The 19,293-nt window shown below is 42.9% G+C and overlaps 1 protein-coding gene across 4 annotated transcripts in view; it reads right to left on the bottom strand.

Moving 5' to 3' along the window:
* Positions 1 to 2,177: 2,177 nt before the first annotated feature.
* The window catches only part of LOC105725260 (TLE family member 1, transcriptional corepressor), a 100,580-nt gene continuing 83,464 nt past the window's right edge, over positions 2,178 to 19,293 (bottom strand). For all 4 annotated transcript variants that reach the window (XM_012464246.2, XM_012464248.2, XM_012464247.2 and 1 more), the window contains exons 15-20: positions 11,479 to 11,728; positions 9,275 to 9,522; positions 5,820 to 5,967; positions 3,961 to 4,111; positions 2,941 to 3,017; positions 2,178 to 2,798 (exon numbers count right to left, since the gene is read on the bottom strand). In XM_012464246.2, the coding sequence (XP_012319669.1) occupies positions 2,691 to 2,798; positions 2,941 to 3,017; positions 3,961 to 4,111; positions 5,820 to 5,967; positions 9,275 to 9,522; positions 11,479 to 11,728 (982 nt within the window). In that variant the 3' untranslated portion in view covers positions 2,178 to 2,690. The remainder of the gene's footprint in view (positions 2,799 to 2,940; positions 3,018 to 3,960; positions 4,112 to 5,819; positions 5,968 to 9,274; positions 9,523 to 11,478; positions 11,729 to 19,293) is intronic.

Raw genomic sequence — 19,293 nt, 5'->3', positions numbered from 1 at the left:
TTTTCTGGGCAATTTCCTAAGACTCTAACCTCCCTGCAGCTGGGCTTGCACTCGTCACCTCCAGACCTCCAGGACTCTTGCCACCAAAACAGTCAGAGTCTCTTCCAAAATCAAATAGAAGTGGCTTCATCAGATTAAAATGATCTATGAGTTGATAAAGTCTCAGAAAAATCCCATTACAGAAAGAATGTCAGAAGTTTGGAAAACTATACAGCAAGGCAGAAAATGAAGTGAGAAAGTCCACCAACAGAAAACAGGAGTATCTCTTTAACCCACACACATGCATTCCCCCTTCTCCACGGGCATATGGCTGCATAGCAAGACATCGCATTTCCAGTGTCCCTTTTGTGGCCACCATGTGACAAAGTCCCTGCCGACGGACCCACAAATGAAAGTGATGGAACAAATTCTAGTCACCTGCTTAAAAGCACATCCCTTTCCCTGGACTTCTGCTCTTTCCCCAAGGCTGGCTGGAAGTGGTGACAACTAGAGTCCTTGCAAGTGCAGAGCTGCATTGTGGGCCTGGGTCCCTGGGTCGCAGGTGGGGAGATAAACTCTTATGGTCCTTAAGCCACTTCATTGTTGGGTCTCTGTCATAGCAAGTGAACCTCTACTCAACTATTAGAGAAAATAGGGAAGTAAGGCAGGAGAGAGAACAGAAAAGATAAACACTCCATTAACAAGCCATCTGAGTCTGTTGGATAGAAACCTACTTCGTTATGTGTACAAGGAAGGGAATGACAGCAAAATCATTTTTAGTAATTGGGGATTTGCCATTCACTTAATGAGAAGTGAAAATGTTTAACTCAGTACAAAAACATTTTTTTTTTTTTGCAAAAAGCAAACAAAGTAATGTTTTGAATATATAAAGAACAAGGTCTTGGTAACAAATGAAAAATATTAAGACAAACTGCCAACAACTCGCTGGATCATAAGAAAACAAGAACATTAAAAATTCCTTAGGTGCTATTTTTAAACAGCCAGGAACACTGGCTTAAATTTATTAGCTATTATTTTATAAAATAATAGAAAATAATATAGAAAAAATGAGCCATGTAGCTTTTTCAGGAGGAAACGTGCATGGTAACTTATTAAAAGCCTAGGGTTACAGATTTCGTCTAATCAAATTAGTAAAAGCCTGTCCACAAAGATAAAGACCAAAGGCTACTGATAGATAATAATAGCTACAGCTGCAGGGAGAGCCTTAATGAGAAGAATGGGGCGAAGTGCTGGGTACGGTTCGCTTAAGTAAATTAATATAATAAACCAAATAAGTATTAATGAAGACAAAAGCAGCTTTTCTACCTTTCACAGGTTAATGAACTCTGCAGCTTTCTGTATATCATAGATCATGACACAAAACCCAAGTGAAGCTTGTGAAGAGAGAGAATACAGATTTGAAACTATTGGGGCCGGCAGGTAACGAGGTCATGCCTATAAATCCTAGCACTTTGGGAGACCAAGGCAGGAGGATCACTTGAGGCCAGGAGGTTGAGACCAGCCTGGGTCTCACAAAGTGAGACTCTGCATCTACAAAAAATAAAAACTTTAAAAAAGTATTAGCCAGGCATAGTCCCAGCCATTCAGGAGGCCAAGGTGGAAGGATTGCTAAGCCCAGGATTGCTAAGGCCTCGCTGTCAAGGTTGCAGTGAGATGTATCAAGCCACTGCACTTCAACCTGGGTAATGGACAGAGTGTGAATCCAAAACTTAAGAAAAAAAGAGAGAAAGAGAAAGAAAGAAAAAGAGAAAGGGAAGGAGAGAAAGGGAAAGAGAAAAGGAAAAGAAAGAAAAGATTGGGTCTTCCTAGAGAAAGGAATATTTTGGCTTCCAATGAATCACCAGAAAAAAGCAGAGCTTTAATTTGTGACGTTGAATCACAATAGCATCAGAACAAAAGAACAAATCTTTATGAAGTAATTTTACCTTCCTAAGGAAAACTGTTACTAGTGTACCTTTAATTACTCATAATTCTTAGTCTTGAGTTTCCAGGAACTCAAGCTTGTGATGGATTAGCTTCTAATGCAATGGGAGCCTACCACCAACTATATTTATAAAATAAACAGTGCAATTCAAAACTTCCTCTACAAATATATAATCTTTGCTTATAAAACCCATACTGATGATCCCAAAGCTTTATTTAAAAAAACCACAACAAAGCAGGAAAAGGAAAACCACTTATTGGTACTAAAGCCTTTACTGTAATAAACCAAATATATTTACAATTTATACAAATGTTTAACCTTCAACAAAAATACAAAAGAACATTTCACAAGATGCAAAACCAGGAAACAAGTTCATTGGAGACACCACTGCTCTACAAAGGACGGAAAGTGAGGTGAACTGCAAGGAACAGAAAGGTAATCTCACACTTGGGCAAGGCGTGATCCCCAGATCACCCAGAAAGAAAGAATGGGCTGTCACGTGAGTCGGCAGATTCCGTTCCTCAATCCTACAACCCATGGCCCCTCTGTCCGCTTGGCCTTGGTGCTCCATTTGGTCTTTGTAGACAGGTGACTTTCTGCCGATGGACCTGTCACCTCCTCTTTGTAGACTCAAAGTAGTTTTGTGCCAAGGTTTGGAAACAGGTGTTTGTATTTTTTTTTTCTCTTTTAAAGTTACAACTTTTCTATTTCTACAAATTCAAAACATTTTGGCCCAATTCAACTATAGACGTTAAACCACATGTTTTCAGTAGATGACTTCATAGACTGTAGCCTTCTTGTCCCCTGAGCCAGTGACTATGTACTTATCATCCACAGAGATGTCACAGCTAAGCACTGACGAGGACTCTTTGGACTGGAAGAGAAAACAATGGACATGTTTTTAATGTGGAACAATGGTACTCAGAGGCCCTGCTCCCTCTCAGGCACCTTCACTCCTGGTTTCAAAGGTGACTCTGTGGTCAGATTGTGGATCTACGTAAGCAGCACTCACTCACCTGGAATATACTGGCTCCGTAGGGGGTCCGCCAAGCATTGAGGAGGTTATCTTTCCCAGTACTCACAAACCATTTACCTAGAATTAGCAAAGGAATATCTAGTTTTTGCAAGGTTCAAATTCCTACTATACAATTAGCAACTTGGACTTAATCAAACTAAGAACATTTTTAATGTAGAACTATCATGTCCTAAAGACTGTCCATGACATGAACAGAGGTTTTAAATGTGGCTCCTCAGTGATTTATTAGTGTGATCTTGGGTATAATCTAAGATGTGTCAGCCTTATTAGTCACTGGATACAGGACTAGTAGCATCATATCCAACACCTGGTAACCCTCAAATACAGAATCAATAAAGAAGGTGTTCTATTTTAGTCAGTCTCCTCATGATAAAATGGGACTAGAAAGGATTAAACATCCAACTTAAGTAAAATGCAAATCATATTATATAGCATGAAGAAAAGTGATCACTAAGTCATAGGCACTCATCCATCCGTCCATCCATCCATCTGTCCGTCCACCTATGCATCCTGTGAACAGATACCTGCCCATCTGCAGGATACAAGAAAGGTCTCCACATGAACGTCTTCCCTCTTCATCCTCACTGTAGAGTGTAACTAAGTGTCTGGGTACAGCTAATTATCCTCTTCTCTGATCCTGGATTCCTCATCATGGCCAGCTCATAATGACTTCCACTGCTTCTGCCCCATTCTTCAATAAATTCCCACCCACCCCTCTTCAGAGTGGTAATTAAGTGTTGACTCCCAAACCCTCAAAAACAAACTTGCGTTCAAACGTTGTATTAGGCAATCACATCACCTGCTGACTTTTCTCAAATTACCAAAACAGACTGAAACAGACATTGCTATGCTCTGAAGGGCATATTAAAACAATAGAATTATTGCACCCAACTGCTCGGGAACAACATTTTTTCCAGATATGATCTCTAACATAGTTTTTAAAGAAGCATTTTCCATTTGAGCCATCAACAGCCGCCAGTTTCCTATCGGCTGAACTCACCACAGTAAGCAAATTTCAGGGACAGCACGCAGCTCTCGTGCAGGTGCAGCTGATACTTGTCGGGCTTGTTCACGTGCAGCACCTCCACGTTGCTGCTCTCCATGCCCACGGCCAGCCACTCCCCGGTGGGGCAGTACCCCAGGGAGAAGATCTGCAAGGAGCAGGACAGGCTCATTCACGATTCCGCCCGATACACTTAGTAAGGGAAGATACAACGTGAAAGGGCGGGAAATGAAAGGAAGAGGGGGGAAGTATTCAGCCAAGTCCAGACTGTGGGGAGGTCCACAGGGCAACTGATCTAATGCAGATGAACCAAGTGTCAAAACCTTTAGGAAACTGGAAATATTTGAACCCCTCTGTCCTTTGGGATAAAATTAAGAAATGATTCCTAATAATAATGGCATTCATGTGTACATTTTAAGGGAGGCCTTACCTTTTAGAGACACTAACTGAAATATAGTCATCCGAGGGGGATACATTCTGAGAAACATATCGTTAGGTGATTTTGTTGTGTGAACTTCACAGAGTGCACTGACACACACCTAGTCTTTATGGTACAACCTATCACTCGGAGGCTACAAGCCTGCACAGCTGTTACTGTACTGAGTACTGCAGGCAACTGTAGCGTAATTCTAAGTATTTGTACATCCACATATAGCTAAACATCAAAAAGGTACAGTAAAAATACAGTTTTATAATCTTAAAGGACCACTATCACATATGTGGTCTGTCCTTGGCTAAAAGGTTATATGGTGTATGACTGTGCTTATGGATAAAATGATATGCTGTCTGAAATTTATGTTCAATAATCCAGTGCTTGGGGGTGGGGATGAGAGTTATCACCTGGCCAAATAACTTAAAGCTGAACGATGGGCATATGGCATTTATTGTACAATTCTCTGTACTTTCATAAATGCTTGGACATTTTCTATACTCATGTATTTGAGAATTTATCTAAGAAGTTTAAAAAAAAAAAGGCAGACCAAAAATTGTACCCTACTTATATTGGGAAAGAGGGAGAACAGCAAGACTCTATGAAACTCCACAAAATGTTAACAGGAATATGAAACTTAGAAGTATATGTTTGTTTTCCGTTTTTGTCCTAGTTTTCAGAGTAGAATTATTTTTATTACAAAACAGGTTTTGAAAAAATGCCAAGTCATGATCAAAAGAACGATTCTATCATCAGAAAGCATTTAAAATGGCAAACATTGTTTTTTTCCAAAACCAGTCTACCTTCAGATACTGGACATCTAAGTACTTTTCACACCCTACAAAGTTGTCATTTATATATTATTTCAAAAGTCTGCAAATCTAGTCAGCCATGAGTCCATTTTTTAAGGAATGAGGAATCAAATGGGCATCACTGAGGTGTCTCTGCATTTTTTTAACCTCTCTGGTGCAGGGGAGATAAATGAACTTTCAGAGGAGCTATGACTTTACTCCTAGTGACATGTTGCAGATTTCTCAAGCTCTATTTATTTGGGAATCAAAAAATCATCTCCTACTCCTGCATTAGATGGTGAGAATATGTGCCACAGATCAAACACTGAAAGAAAACTGTATGTTCTTCACTGTACAAATCCCTTAAACTCATATGTAACTATAACAGCAAACACACCTTAACCTACAGGATTCTAAAAACCACTCTAGGAGTTTTGGGGAAGGTGTGTGGGGCATGGGAGTGAAAGAGGGGTTTTTTTGTTGTTGTTTATTTGTTTTTAATTAGTTATCTCAAATTTAGCCCTGATCTGTTTGTCTAGCCACTACCATCCTGTGGTGGGGAGAGAGGGTGTGAAGAGGATGACACACCCCAGCCACCTCACAGACTCCAGGGCAGACGGAAGCCACTCGGTCACCTGGGAGGTGAAGTCGTGCTGCTGCAGCTGCCGCCCCTCGCGCAGGTCCCAGGACCTGACCGTGTTGTCCAAACCGCCCGTCCAGAGCTTGGTGCCATCATTAGAAATGTCAATACAGCTGGCTCCGTCTGTGTGGCCCTGGAATTGCCTGATAAAACAAACCAGATTGAATAATGATTTCCTGCCAGAGCTCAAGGTAAACACTGTTGTGTTGTTAGTTTTGGACCCTGTGTGTGTGTGTGTCATCCCGCCAGTGTCTGCTGATGTGCAAGATCAAACTAACCTTCCCCCGAGGAGGAGGGGAAACAGCACCTGCAGATCATCTTTGCCTTTTTTCACGATCCAAGAGCTAAAGAAACAGAATGCTGCTGCAGGTTGCTCCCCAGAAGTTAAATATGCTACTCTTAACAAATCTGTCTGGAAGGTAAAATTCTTTCCAGGTCGGGAAAAGTATTTAATTGTTCAAAAGAAAATAAAAGACAAACACACAACATCCCAATTGTATTCCTTATGGAAAGATAAAGGCCTGTTCTTTAATTGTGTAGGCCTGACTCCATGAGAGAAAGAAATGGCAACATGACAAGCACGGGGTGTACAGAAGCATTCCCATTTCTATGAGTGAATCAACACAGCAATGCCCTACGTGCCAACAGAGCATGAGCTCAGGTATTTACTCAACCTTGCTTTCTGTGTTAGAAAGAGCCCTGCATTAGGAAATCTGGACTCCCAGAGACAAAAGGGTCACGCATGCCGGCCTCCTGACCTCAGAGGCACTGGGCAGAGACAGAGGTAATTGCTAAGGCAGACCCATGGGCACCTCAGCCAGACTCTGCCGCCAAGCTGAGCACAAGGTTGTTCTTTAAAGTAGAACCTTGTGCTTCATTCAACAATCACCACCAGACACACACACAGCCACCAGGGATCTGCTGAGCACAGATGTCGTGCAAGGCAACTAGCAGAGCAACTGAGGGAGGTCCATGTAGGCCCTGGCAGGGTTGGTGACCGTCCTGGACTCAGTTCTGCATGCTGAAAGGGAGCTGGTAGGGGAGTGGCCAGAAAAGGTGAGCACAATCTAGACCCATCCTCAGAACCAGGCAGGATCCAGTAAAGGACTGCATGGGAATTTCAACACCAAGAAGAAAATTTCCATGCTGCTTCTTCCTCCAGGATCCCCACACCTTATCATTCCTGTAGAGCTCCAAACTTCTAACCTGAGCTTAGATTCTCAAGAGTGCAAGGGAAGGAAAAAGCACCACTACTGCCCTAAATTCTGAGCCAAGACGTGAACCATCACTTTAAAAATCTTCTCTCTGCAAGCCATCCCCAACTTCTGCACTTTAGGATCCAGGTTGAGTCCTCTCTCCCCTACTGTGGCCGTGAAGGTGGACCTCAGGTGTTTCCTCTTGCTTCCCAGACATCCCCACAGACCACTCAGGCCTGGAGCAGTCCCCACTTCACTTGGTGAAAGTGTCGCTTTTCTTTCCTTCAAACAGCTCTGGAAATCCAATGATCTCTTCACCCTCTGACTTCTTTTGACCCTTCTTACTCATTAAATGCTGTTCCTCCTTGACCGAAAACACCTTCCTCTGCTGACATACAGTACCTGATGGCTGCTCCCTTATCCCTCTGCCCTCCCTCCATCCATATACTTCAGCATTACTCTCAGGCACATCCTATGACTGCTCGGCACGTGCTGGGTTACAGTGAATATAAAGACATTCAATAGGCTGTACATTGCCCTGTTACACGCGGCAGCCACTAGCCTCCTGTGGCCCTTCCAAATGAGACAGATTTGTAAGACTTGACCCCGGTTCTATCCAACAGGTATTTACTCTCCAGGAGCCCACACAGAGCAAGGGTTCAGACACAGACGAGAGCAAAATGCCTGGGACAAAACTCGGCTCCAACACATCCAACTGGGCAACCTGAAGCCAGTAACTTACCCTCTCTGAGCTTCAGGTCCCTCATCTACAAAAGGGGGCAAATAGCAGCACAGACGTTATGAGGACTAAGTGGAGGAATATTTGAAAAGTGCTTAGAATTAATATTTTGAAAGTGCTACTCATGAAGTTTAAAAACAAGAAAAAACAAGTAACTTTTGCTAGGATAAAAGGCTGAAAGGGCTTTCGGCTCTGGCTCTGTTATTCCATTTTGTTCACCTACACTACTCAGCAAATGGAAGAGGAAAATAACTGCTGCACTGTCACCGACATGCAGGGACTGGGCCTGGCTCAATGACACTTAATGGATTTCTACAGCGGAGGTTTGAAGAGAGTGAGCTGTCACGATGACTTCTGGAGGCCGTCCCTTCTCTGTGCAGCATGAGAGGGGACTTACCAAATAAGCCATGGACCTCAAACTGCACCATACACAGGATGGCTTCCCAGCGAAGATGAAACAAGAGTAAAACACATGCTGACTTTACCTTTAATGTTTAATTCATGCTTACTTTAAAAAGACTTTTTGAAGGCCAGGCACAGTGGCTCACACCTATAATCCCAGCACTTTGGGAGGCTGAGGCGGGTGGATCACCTGAGGTCAGGAGTTCGAGACCAGCCTGGCTAACACGGTGAAACCTTGTCTCTACTAAAAATATAAAAAATTAGCCGGACTACGCACCTGTAATCCCAGCTACTCAGGAAGCTGAGACAGGAGAATTGCTTGAACCCAGGAGGCAGAGGTTGCAGTGAGCCGAGATCATGCCACTGCACTCCAGCCTGGGCAACAGAGAGACTCCATTTCAAAAGAAAAAAAAAAAAAAAGACTTTGAGAACAGCTCTGGTGCGAGCACTGACTTCTGCAGAGGGCATCTGGTGAGGGAGCTGAGGAAGAGATGCAAGTGCAGCAGAACTGCAGCAGCTGCTAAGGTGACAGGCCCGACACCAGGACACCAGGACGCCAGGCAGAACCCTGCAGCTCCTAGGTGGAACAATCCCTGGGTGGGTCTCTTATTTCATTACTGAGAAAACATTATTGAGATACTTTAAAACCATTTTGTGGGCAAAATTCATGGAATCTCCTCTTCTCATGTCCCTTTGTTGATTTTCTGTTATCTTTTATCAGTTGGCTCTTATCCGCACCAAGTTCTAGCCAAAGCCCAGAACATCTAGTATCAATGGCCCCTTTGTGCTGCCGTGTAAGCCACATTAGGCCACCTCTTGGCAAAAGCCAGAAATATTTTTAGAACAAGTCTGGAGTCTGTATGTGGGCTGAAGAATTGGTACATTAAGGAGATAAAAAGTCTCGGTGACACCAGGCATAGTAGCAAGACTGTAAGCCCCGCAAAGGCAGAAAACACAGCTGTCTTTGTTCCCCCATCACCTAGCCCCATGCCTGGCATTCAAGAGGCTCTTATTTCGTGGGCTGAGGGCCTATGGGCAGCCAGAGAGAAGCAGAGGTGACAGGCCCGGCTACTCAAGAAGCAAAACCCTCCGTAGACAACCATCTTTGCTCACCTCACTAGTGTCTGGTTGTGCAGATCCCACACAGCTATGTTGCCGTCGCTGCAGCATGAGAAGCAGACCTTGGAATCAGGGCTGATGGCCAGAGCGTAGCAGGCAGGGGCCGAGGACGTCAGCTCCGCCTTGATGCGCGGGGTCGGAGCTGCCAGGTCCCAAATGGACAAAGTACTGGCTTCTCCTCCCACTATAAGAGTGCAGCCATCAGGTAGCAATTTACAGGAACGGATATAATTATCTCTATTCTGTAAAATAAACATGATTCATTGCTATAATGAATTACTGAAGGATCAGAGCACCATGTTGTCTAATGGCTGTCTTGGTTTTTGAGTTAAAGAGTGGTGTTTCATGAACATTCTAACAGAGCAAGAGGTCTGTAGTCAAGATTGGGGTGCAAGTACAACTGTCTCCTTCAAAATAGCAAACAAACTCATAGGAGCTTAGATAACTGTTTCTGATGTCCTCTACCACAGAGCTGAAACTATCTAGGTGTAAGGTACATGTATACACATACTTCCCTGAGAATAAACCACTTTTCTAAGCTAGTTTATATATCTTCCTCATTACCCTGCATTATTTACCGCTTGGAAACTGCAGGACCACCCTCTATGTTTTGGTCTTCATTATGCTGAGCACACTAGATCATTAGTCAGAGGGATTCTTGCTGAGAATTTACCAGAGCTGCTTTCTCAAGCTGTCATGTGGCTGGTGCTATATTTAGCCCCTCAATGCAAGGGCCAAAGAACCTGATAAAAGCAGGCATCTGGCCGGGCGCGGTGGCTCACGCCTGTAATCCCAGCACTTTGGGAGGCCGAGGCGGGTGGATCATGAGGTCAGGATATCGAGACCATCCTGGCCAATGTGGTGAAACCCCGTCTCTACTAAAATACAAAAAACTAGCCGGGTGTGGTAGTGTGTGTCTGAAGTCCCAGCTACTCAGGAGGCTGAGGCGGGGGAATCACTTGATCCCGGGAATTGGAGGTTGCAGTGAGCCAAGATTATTGTACCACTGAACTCTAGCCTGGTGACAGAGCAACACTCCATCTCAAAAAAAAAAAAAAAAAAAAAAAAGCAGGCATCTTTCCATCAAAACCAACACATATGAAGGGGTTGGAGTGGGGCTCTAATACGATCAACCCCCAAAAGATACAGATATGGCTAAAGTTTGCTTACAAGCTTTTAATGATGGACTATCTTTCAAAGATTAGAGAAACTTTAAGCACGTGACTTCAACAAAGGATACTCCTATTGCTATAGAATGTTGGGCTATATTTAAATACAAGTTTTATGAATGAAGACATTTTTAAGTTTTTTTTTTTAAAAAGAAATACACTAATAACTACTCTTAAAAAAGAGTCTGTGTCTCAAAAACACTGCCACTCTGCTGTTTGGAAACACTCTCTCTGGAATCCTCAGAATTTTCCAGGCAGGCAGTGGGTACATGATACCATCTGCAATAGCAGTGTGCAGGCCGACACCACACCAGGGCAGGGCAGCTCCAAGTCTGCTTAAGGCCAGTGGTACGTGCTCTGTAAATCCTGGGGTTACAGTTTAGAGACTGAAGCATGTTCCAACATGATCTATGTCCCTGCAAAATGCAAAATGGTATTCTTGGGCTCTGGGAGGATGTGGCTTAGGTGCTCTGGGAAAGCATTCTCACTGCTCTATTGCGTTGATGGCTGCTGGGTTTTTGCAGTGAGATCCTTTAACCCTTTCTTGAAGTTAAGGTCATAAAACCTAACCAGCTCTCTCAGGTCGCCCTTAAAAACACAAACCCTGTTCAGAATGGTTTTTATGCCATGTTATCAAATATTTACTATTCTGTATTTATCTAAAGGCTATAAGGAAATTAAAAACCAAGTGGATGGCAGGGATCAGAGTCCAGGCCAAGTTGTGCTTTTGTCCATTAAATGGGAAACCCCTTTTGCAATACACATCCATACACAAGGAGGGCCTCTGAAAACCACTGTAAAGTATCTTTAAAAAAGAAATCTATCAACTCTGGGATTTAGCCAGTGCAACAGTAACAAATGAAACCTTCACATTTAAATGGGGGGACGAGGGGGTTAAATACCCAACACAGGAAACAGAAGGGGCTTCTATTTCCTCATAATGGGAATAAAACCCAGACCCACACAGCTATTTCCTTATTGAATCTCCAGGGAGAAATTGCCCTTGTGCGCCAGTTCCTGTTCACTCACCAGACAGTCGAGCTGGGAGACAGGACTCTTATTGCCAGGGTGGCTGATGTCCCAGACCTTGACGCAGCCCTTCCCGCCCGTGTACACGTGTCTCGTGGGGTTGCTGATGGTCACCGCGCACACCACCTCCCCGTGGTTGAGGGTGTTGATCTGGCGGGCGTGCCGGGGGATTCCGGGTCCGATGAGGGCGTCGGGGGGAAAAGGGACAGGCTGCATCTGACCGTCTGCAGTAACGTGGAAGGAGTATGCACTTTTGGGAAAATGATCAGAGAGAAGACAGAAAACACATTTACAGAGAAATCAGTCATTACCTCAGCAACGTGCTAGGAAAAAGATGAAAACAAAGAAAGATTCCCTTGTACGGTTTCCTTTGAAATCAATACAAGTTGAAGTATTTACTGATGGTGCAAATTTAAAACAATTAATAGTAGAAATCTAGCGTATGCCAAATGACATATATATTGAACTGTATTTAACATTTTTTTAAAGATTTTTTAATTGTTCTTACCTATTCTATAAAGCATTCCCTCAAATCTCATTATAAAACACTTAATGTACTTTCAAATGAACATAAAAGACCTCCTCCCATGTATCTTGTGTAATTGTATGATTTTGAAGTATAATTTAAAATGATTATTTTCCCGACTAAAGATGAAGCCTTTAAGAACCAATAATAATTAAACAGAATAGTGTGTTTCAACAGCAAAAACAAATCCAAAAAAACAGCTTTCTAAAAATGCCAGTTTATGGCTTGGACTTCAACTTTCTTTTGCTTAAGGAAGAGAAAATAAGAGATTATCTTATATAGCTTCAAACAGAGATTTTAGGTTTCCTACTGAACAATTTTCTTTGCCTATGTTGGTCAGGAACGCCATCATATAAGGTAGCAAAGTGCCCAGCTAAAAGACTATTCTTCCCCGCTCTCCTTTAGTCCGGCGTGCCCATGTTCTGACCAGTGAGGTGCAGGAAGAAGCTGTTTGATGTCATTTTGAGGAAGTTCTGAACTTGAAAGAGAGAAGAGGGATGGGGGATATGGGAACTCTCTGTACTTTCCACTCTATTTTGCCGAGAACTTATAACTGCTCTCAAAAATAAATAGGCAGGGAGCATACCTGCCCTCTTCTCTTCTTCCTTCCCACTGCCTGAACTAAGAGTAAGAAGAATGGTGCTCCTATGGCCCCTCTGGGCCACAAGGTGATTTCAAAGATAGAAATCAGTTGCTGGGGGAGACAGAACAGACAGGATGCAGAGGTCCTGGTGACGCTATGGGGGTATCATACCTGCCATGACCTGCTGAGAGCCAGTGTCTTTTATGGGAGAGAGAAATAAACTTCCACATTATTTAATTCTCCTATTAAATACAAACAAACTGAATTCTAGTTGCCCACTTCTATTTCCACACCAAAATTCAAAGCATATTTTTTCCTCCAATGAACTCAGTTTAAACTCCAAAAGCTAAGATCCCATGGACATGATAAAACACGGACAAAGAAAAGACACTTTAGAGGATAGAAGAAACATTAGTGCTAATGTTTTTACTCTACATCAACTGATAAAATTATGCACGTTCTACTTTGAAGACCACTACTTCCACTTTCTTAACCTGAAATCACTAGGAGATCTAGAAGTTCAAACCATAAACAGTAAGTGAAGTGTGCACTGTTTCCTCCTTCCCATAACCCTCAAGAAAGTGTGGGCCCTTTCTGGAGCTTCTCATTGGCAGCTTTACATACAATGTAAACATCATGAGTACTAACACAGAGCTTAAATTTTCATTTTAATACAAAGTCAAATTCGGTAAAGTAACTCAGCAAGCACAAAACTGAAAACCGATTATGCCAGGTCTCTACTACCCTGCACTTAAAACCCACATACATTTGCTTGAAAATAAAATGCATGCTATTATCTTCCCTCCTTAAAAGCAAAACATAAAACACATGAAGACTTTTAAACTTCCCCTCCACTCAACCACAGGACACAATCTCAATCTGTTATCTGCTGGCAAATCGGTTCCAGTAACTAACAGTAAATAGCTATTTGGCCCAAATCCTTAATGTTACTCTTAATTTGAATGAATTAGCACATATATTGGGAACCATGGAGACTGTCCTGGGAAATAAATATGCACACAAAAACAATATAGTGCAAAGCCCTCACATCGCCAAACCACTAAATCTCATTTTTTATCCAACAGGATTATTTGGTGTCCTTAGCAATATATCAAGTCCACAAGGTATTTCAACATACATATTATAGTTAGTTGAACAGGAACCTATGCCACTTACTATGGGATATTTTGAGTCATAATCAAATAGTATTTTGTTGCCCTTGAAGGTTGCCACAGAACTGTGGGAGTTTCAGTCTATTCGAGTTCTACAAGAATTCTAGGCTTTGAAGAATGCTCAACAAACAAAGTCCAGTAGCAAGTTCTATGACCCAGAATCAGGGTCCATGCTCTGGGTCCAAAAACAAACAAAAAAAAATCCAGATGATACTGAAGAAATGTCAAGTAAATTTCCATAAAATAAAACAATTGGGTTGCACATAATTTATAAGGATGGTGGTTAAGGGGGGAAACTGCTTCTCAAAGATGTCAGTGCTATGAAAGAAATGACACACGTGAAGATTAGTTTCTCTCTGTGTACCACAAATCAAGCTGGGTGCCTCCAGGTAAGGCCAGGTTTCTATCAGGCACCCTTTTCAGCAATCCCAGATTTTTCAGAGGAAGGAAATTTTATCTTCCTTCAACTGGAAACCTGCTTATGATAGAGTTAAATGTTCCAGATTAAATAGATGCACCAAGAACCAGACAGGAGATGTGTCTGCTGATCTTTGGAAGACACCCACTTCTCTCCCAGGTGTCCTCTTCTTTAAACTGCACAGGAGGCCCGTGATCATCATACGGAGGCAATTTAAAATTGATTCGCAGCGCAGCGAGCTTCTGTCAGAAGCTGTGAACACGCATCCGTCCCAGGGGAAACCCATATGGATGTTAATACATCAGTCACAGGAGGCCTAGGAGGAAGCTGGTGCTGCCTGCTGTGCTGAAGAGCCAAATCAAATGAACATACCAGAGCAACACAAAGGGCGGATGGGTCTTTAGGAGAGATCAAGTAGAAGGAAAACACGAGGCGGGGGAGGTTATTCACCTACAATAATAACAGAGCTTCTTGATAAAAGGCCACCCTGAGGGCTCATCATGACGATGGTGAAGAGATCCCAGAAGGAAGCACAACCTTCTCTACTGGTTGAGGAACTAAGAAAAGTAAAACAATCAGAAAGACTGTCTAAACAGATTGTATGAAAAGACTGTATACAATGAATGTATAACCAGATAGATAGTGAGTATTCATAAATATCGCTCACACCTGAATTCAGAATGAAGCCAGATACAAAAGAATGCACATGGAAATGACTGCATTTCTGGAATTTCATACACAGGCAAAATTCATCTGCAGTATTGAAAGTAAAGGTGGTGGTTAACCTTGGTGACTGCAAGGGGCATGGGAGGGGTTTCTGGGCAATGATCCTGCTCTGTTCCTTGATCCAAGGACTGGTTACACAGGTGGCTGCCTTTGGTGACAAGTCACTGAGCCAGACATATACGATTCATGCACTTTTCTGTATGTGTATGATATTTAAATTTTTAAAGTTTAGATTCATTTAGTTATTCAAGAAAAAGTCAAGATGAAAGCTATTAACCAGTTAACACATTAGATTAGGTCCACAGCCAAATCAAGTGTCCAAACTTTGCTATTAAATGAACCTCTGATTCTCTGGTCACATCAACTGCAGTCTTGCCAATCAGCCAGCCTGCAGTCTAGAATGCGTCCGTTTCGTGATCCATAAGACAGAAATAATAATAAAATATAGAGGTCTGCAGGGGTTGCTGTAAGGATTAAAGTGATAACAGCTGCAAAACACTTAACACAGCACTTGACACCTGCAGTGAGTCTTCAGGAAATGACAGTATTGTTACTGAACCACCACAACTTTAAAAAAAGGAAAGTGAAGATATGTTGAATTGAGCCCTTTTATCTCAACCAGTGGACAAGAATGTGGGTCAGGGAACGCGGAAAGGGAGGAAGACACAGGGTGGGGATCAGGAAAGCACAAGGGCAGTGACAAGTCAACGAAAAACACAAAATTCGTGAATCATCAAAGGTGACAGTGGGGGAAATGGCACTCAGCAAAGGCTAGAACGAACGCCCAAATAGAAAAGATGGACGTTTGGATAGAATCGTGGCAAACTGCGGGGCAGCAAGTTAGTCCTGGATCCCTTGTGAGGGGACACATGGCAAAGCCCATGCACATCTCAGAAAGCCTCAGAACTGAGCCCCAGTCCCCACCTAGCTTTCTGAATCAAGCTCCTACAGACCAGTACCGCTTCTGATTCTGAAATCTGGTGTCAGAATTGAAAAGAATAAAGCCCACTCGAGTTCACAGATTTAAAACTTGAATGAAATAAAAAACCATTCAGAGCAAGGGGCTCTTCATTTACTGGGCACACAGCAGAGGTGAAGGAACTAAAAGCAAGAGTCCCCACGGGGCTCCTTCGCAGCCGCGGTGAACTGGAAAACAAGACCTTGTTCCACGGGGGCAGGCTGTTTTTTTCCCCCGAGCAGACCGGGCTCCTCTTAATAAAACTAAGCTGTGTTCTGTGGTCAAAGGAAAACAGGTGTTTACAGGGTTGCTGGTTTGCTGGAAATAGGAACTGCAGTGGCAGAATCAAGTAAACAGTAATGAAGAACCACAGACCCTGGAGATGATGGCGGTGGTCAAGCCCCGCTGCCTACGGACTCACTGCTCTGGATGTGAAACTGTTAGCTATATTAACAAGGATCAAAAATCTGATTGAGTCAAAAACCTTCCTTCGCTCTTCAAGCTCTTTACATGAAGCCCTTTACAATTTAGTGCCAACAAGTCTTACTTCATGTGACTTTAAACTCCCAGCCACATGGGACAACAGGCCAGTCCCCTAAAATATCACACGCTGTCACATCTCCAAGTTGCGCACAAACTGTTCCCTCCTGCTATAGAACAGCACCGCCTCACTCCTAAGTACACGTGGCTTCCTCTCTCCCTCTGCCTGCCACAATCTCCCCAGCCTGGATGATTCTTTCCCAGGGTCCTAACTTTTCCTACAAACTTCTATCATAGTATTTATCATACTGTGAACATTTCTGTCTTTCCTATTCCAGAGTTCTTCAGGGGTAGGCAGAAGGCTTCACCAGCTGGCACTCCATCAATGGATCAGAACACCACAAGTTGTCTACTATTACCTCATCACTTACATGTTAAGACATGAAAAGTTGCCCTGGTAAGGAAAATGTGCTAAAATAAGGTGGGCATTCCTCTCTAAGCCCCTGGGTTATGCTAGCCAACTTTTCCCAGGCAATGTCTAGCAATCATACCACATGTCACTATGAGATGGTAGCAATTTTCCTAAGGAGGAAAAGCAGTCTCTAGAGAGCTGACTTAGAACACAAAAAAGACAATGAAAGCAATGACAATAATGCAGTGAAATCCATGGCTTTTCCCTAAGTCAGCTAAATCCAGTGGATGCCGGGCCCTTCCCAAGCAAGCTGTGGCAGAACAAGCTCCATCCTGCATCTGGGTCCTGGAAAGCAGGACCCGCACAGTCAGGTGCAAGAAGTCAGGAGACACAAGCACCTGCTTCAGTTTAGTGGCTACTAACATGTGGGCACCATGTCTAACTAACTTGAGCCTCCTTTCCCTATTTTTACAATGCACCCTGACAAAACTTTGCCTATGAACAGGACTGCTGAGGTGTGAAGTAATGAAGCCACATGGGAAAGTACTTCAAGAGAACTATGAAGCGCATTATAGTCAACCTTTGCTTGCCACATCACAGGAGGGGGCTCACTATCCCTTACTGTTTAGAGAGGAGGGAAGGTGGCACAGGACAGGCTAAGTACCTCGCCCACAACCACCCAGCTAGTAAGCGGTAGAGCCAACTCCAGGTCAGCCCAGCTGCAAAAATGCAGCTGTTAATCTTTACCTTACCTTCCACGTCAGCAGTACCTGTGATGTTATCCCCTCAAGACGGATAATGTGGGACCCACCAGGACAGAGACATCTACCCCACACATCGTAAGCAACATGAGGGATGTGGACATCATGAGTGTGACTGTAAGGGCTGGGGTAACTGGGCTCCTTCTAGCATGGATGAGAATAATGTAATTCATGATTCTAGAGGATACTCTTAGCCTGAAAACTAATAAAGGTGGTGGCTGGGGGAATAGTGACATGAGGCTCATAAGAAAATCAGAGTCTTATTATTCTAAGATTTTAGGAGAAGAATGTAGAATTTACCTGCTTACGGGTAAAAGCTCCCTTTGTCAATTTTTTTTGAGGGTCTGCACATCTAACCCACAACATCTATAAAATTTTTCCAGTTTGGCCATTCTTGTATTCTTCTAAATAACAAATATACAGAACAGGGTATAATTCCTACCTTATTTGGAAGACAGCATTTCTACATCAGTGGAGGGCTTTATTAACAACTAACTTACAAGTAGCAAACTCCAAAGCATTAGGCTGGGAGACTCTTTGTTTCCTTATTTAGATGAATACACTTCTATTTTCACTTACTTTTTAAAAGGAAATATAAAACTTCTTAAAATTGATATGTAAAAGATTACAAGCAAAGAAAACAAGAAAGAGATGACTTAAGTTGATAAACGAGGAGGTATTCCAGCCAAAGTCAACATTTAAGATTCTGAGTTCTAGGACCTAACTTCCTCCATCAATTACAGGGTTCCAAACTTCTCAATGTGCTGGGGCAGGAATGAGGCTCCTATATAGGACAAAGATACAAGTGGAGAGATTCCTGGATGAAAAGTAAAACAAAAAGAGGCTTCATATACTGCTATTTCAAAGCTAAACTAAAAAATTCTAGCAAAGGAACTACCCACTACAGACAAACACGAGCATTATCCAAACAAGAAATATACACACTCTATTTATATCCCATAAACCAAAAGTCCTTTCTGACAAGGTGAAGAGGGAGAGAGAGAAGTAAAGGGAGGAATCACTGTAGCTAAACACAACTGACGTCAAAAGGAAGGTCCTCCCGGCTACTCAGGAGGCTGAGGCAGGAGGATCACCTGAGCTCAGGAGTTCAAGGTCAGCCTGGAGATCCCCACGTCATTTTTCTTTTTAAAAAGAAAGGGCCTCAGCTCAACTTAATCTCAGAAAATAAAGCTACATATTCCTATATCATCAGAAGGTAGAAAAACAGAAATTAAACTAATACCCACGTGGCAGTAATAGGGAACAGAGCGGGCATGTTGTTTTTAGCATTTAAAAGAAAAAAAAAAAACCTACCCAAATATCACTGTGATGGTCAATTTTATATGTCAACTTGATTAGACTAAGGGATGCCAGGGCGGCTGATAAAACTTTATTTCTAGGTGTATCTGTGAGGCTGTTTTTAGAAGAGATTAGCATTTGAATAGGTAGCCTGAGTAAAGAAGGTCCCCTTCCCCATGCAGGTGGCATCACTGAGGGCCTGGACGGGGCAGAAAGTCAGGGGAGGAGAAAATGTGCCCTCGCTCGAGCTGGGACACCCACCTACTGCTGCTCTCCATCATCAGTGCTCTTGGTTCTCGGGCCTCAGCTTGGAGTAGAACTACACAGGCTTTCCTGGGCCTCCAGCTTGCAGTCTACACAGCCATGTGAGTCAATCCCTCCTAATCACTCTTTCCCTATATCCATATCTATAGCTGATTGGTTCTATTTCTCTGGAGAACCCACACTAAAACAACCCCATCAAATAAAAAGAGGGCTGAA

Source organism: Aotus nancymaae, unplaced genomic scaffold, assembly GCF_030222135.1.
Source record: "Aotus nancymaae isolate 86718 unplaced genomic scaffold, 86718_ANA_hifiasm-v0.15.2.pri h1tg000041l, whole genome shotgun sequence".
In the NCBI taxonomy this organism is placed as follows: Eukaryota; Metazoa; Chordata; class Mammalia; order Primates; family Aotidae; genus Aotus; species Aotus nancymaae.
This window is presented reverse-complemented; position numbering and strand designations above follow the sequence as displayed.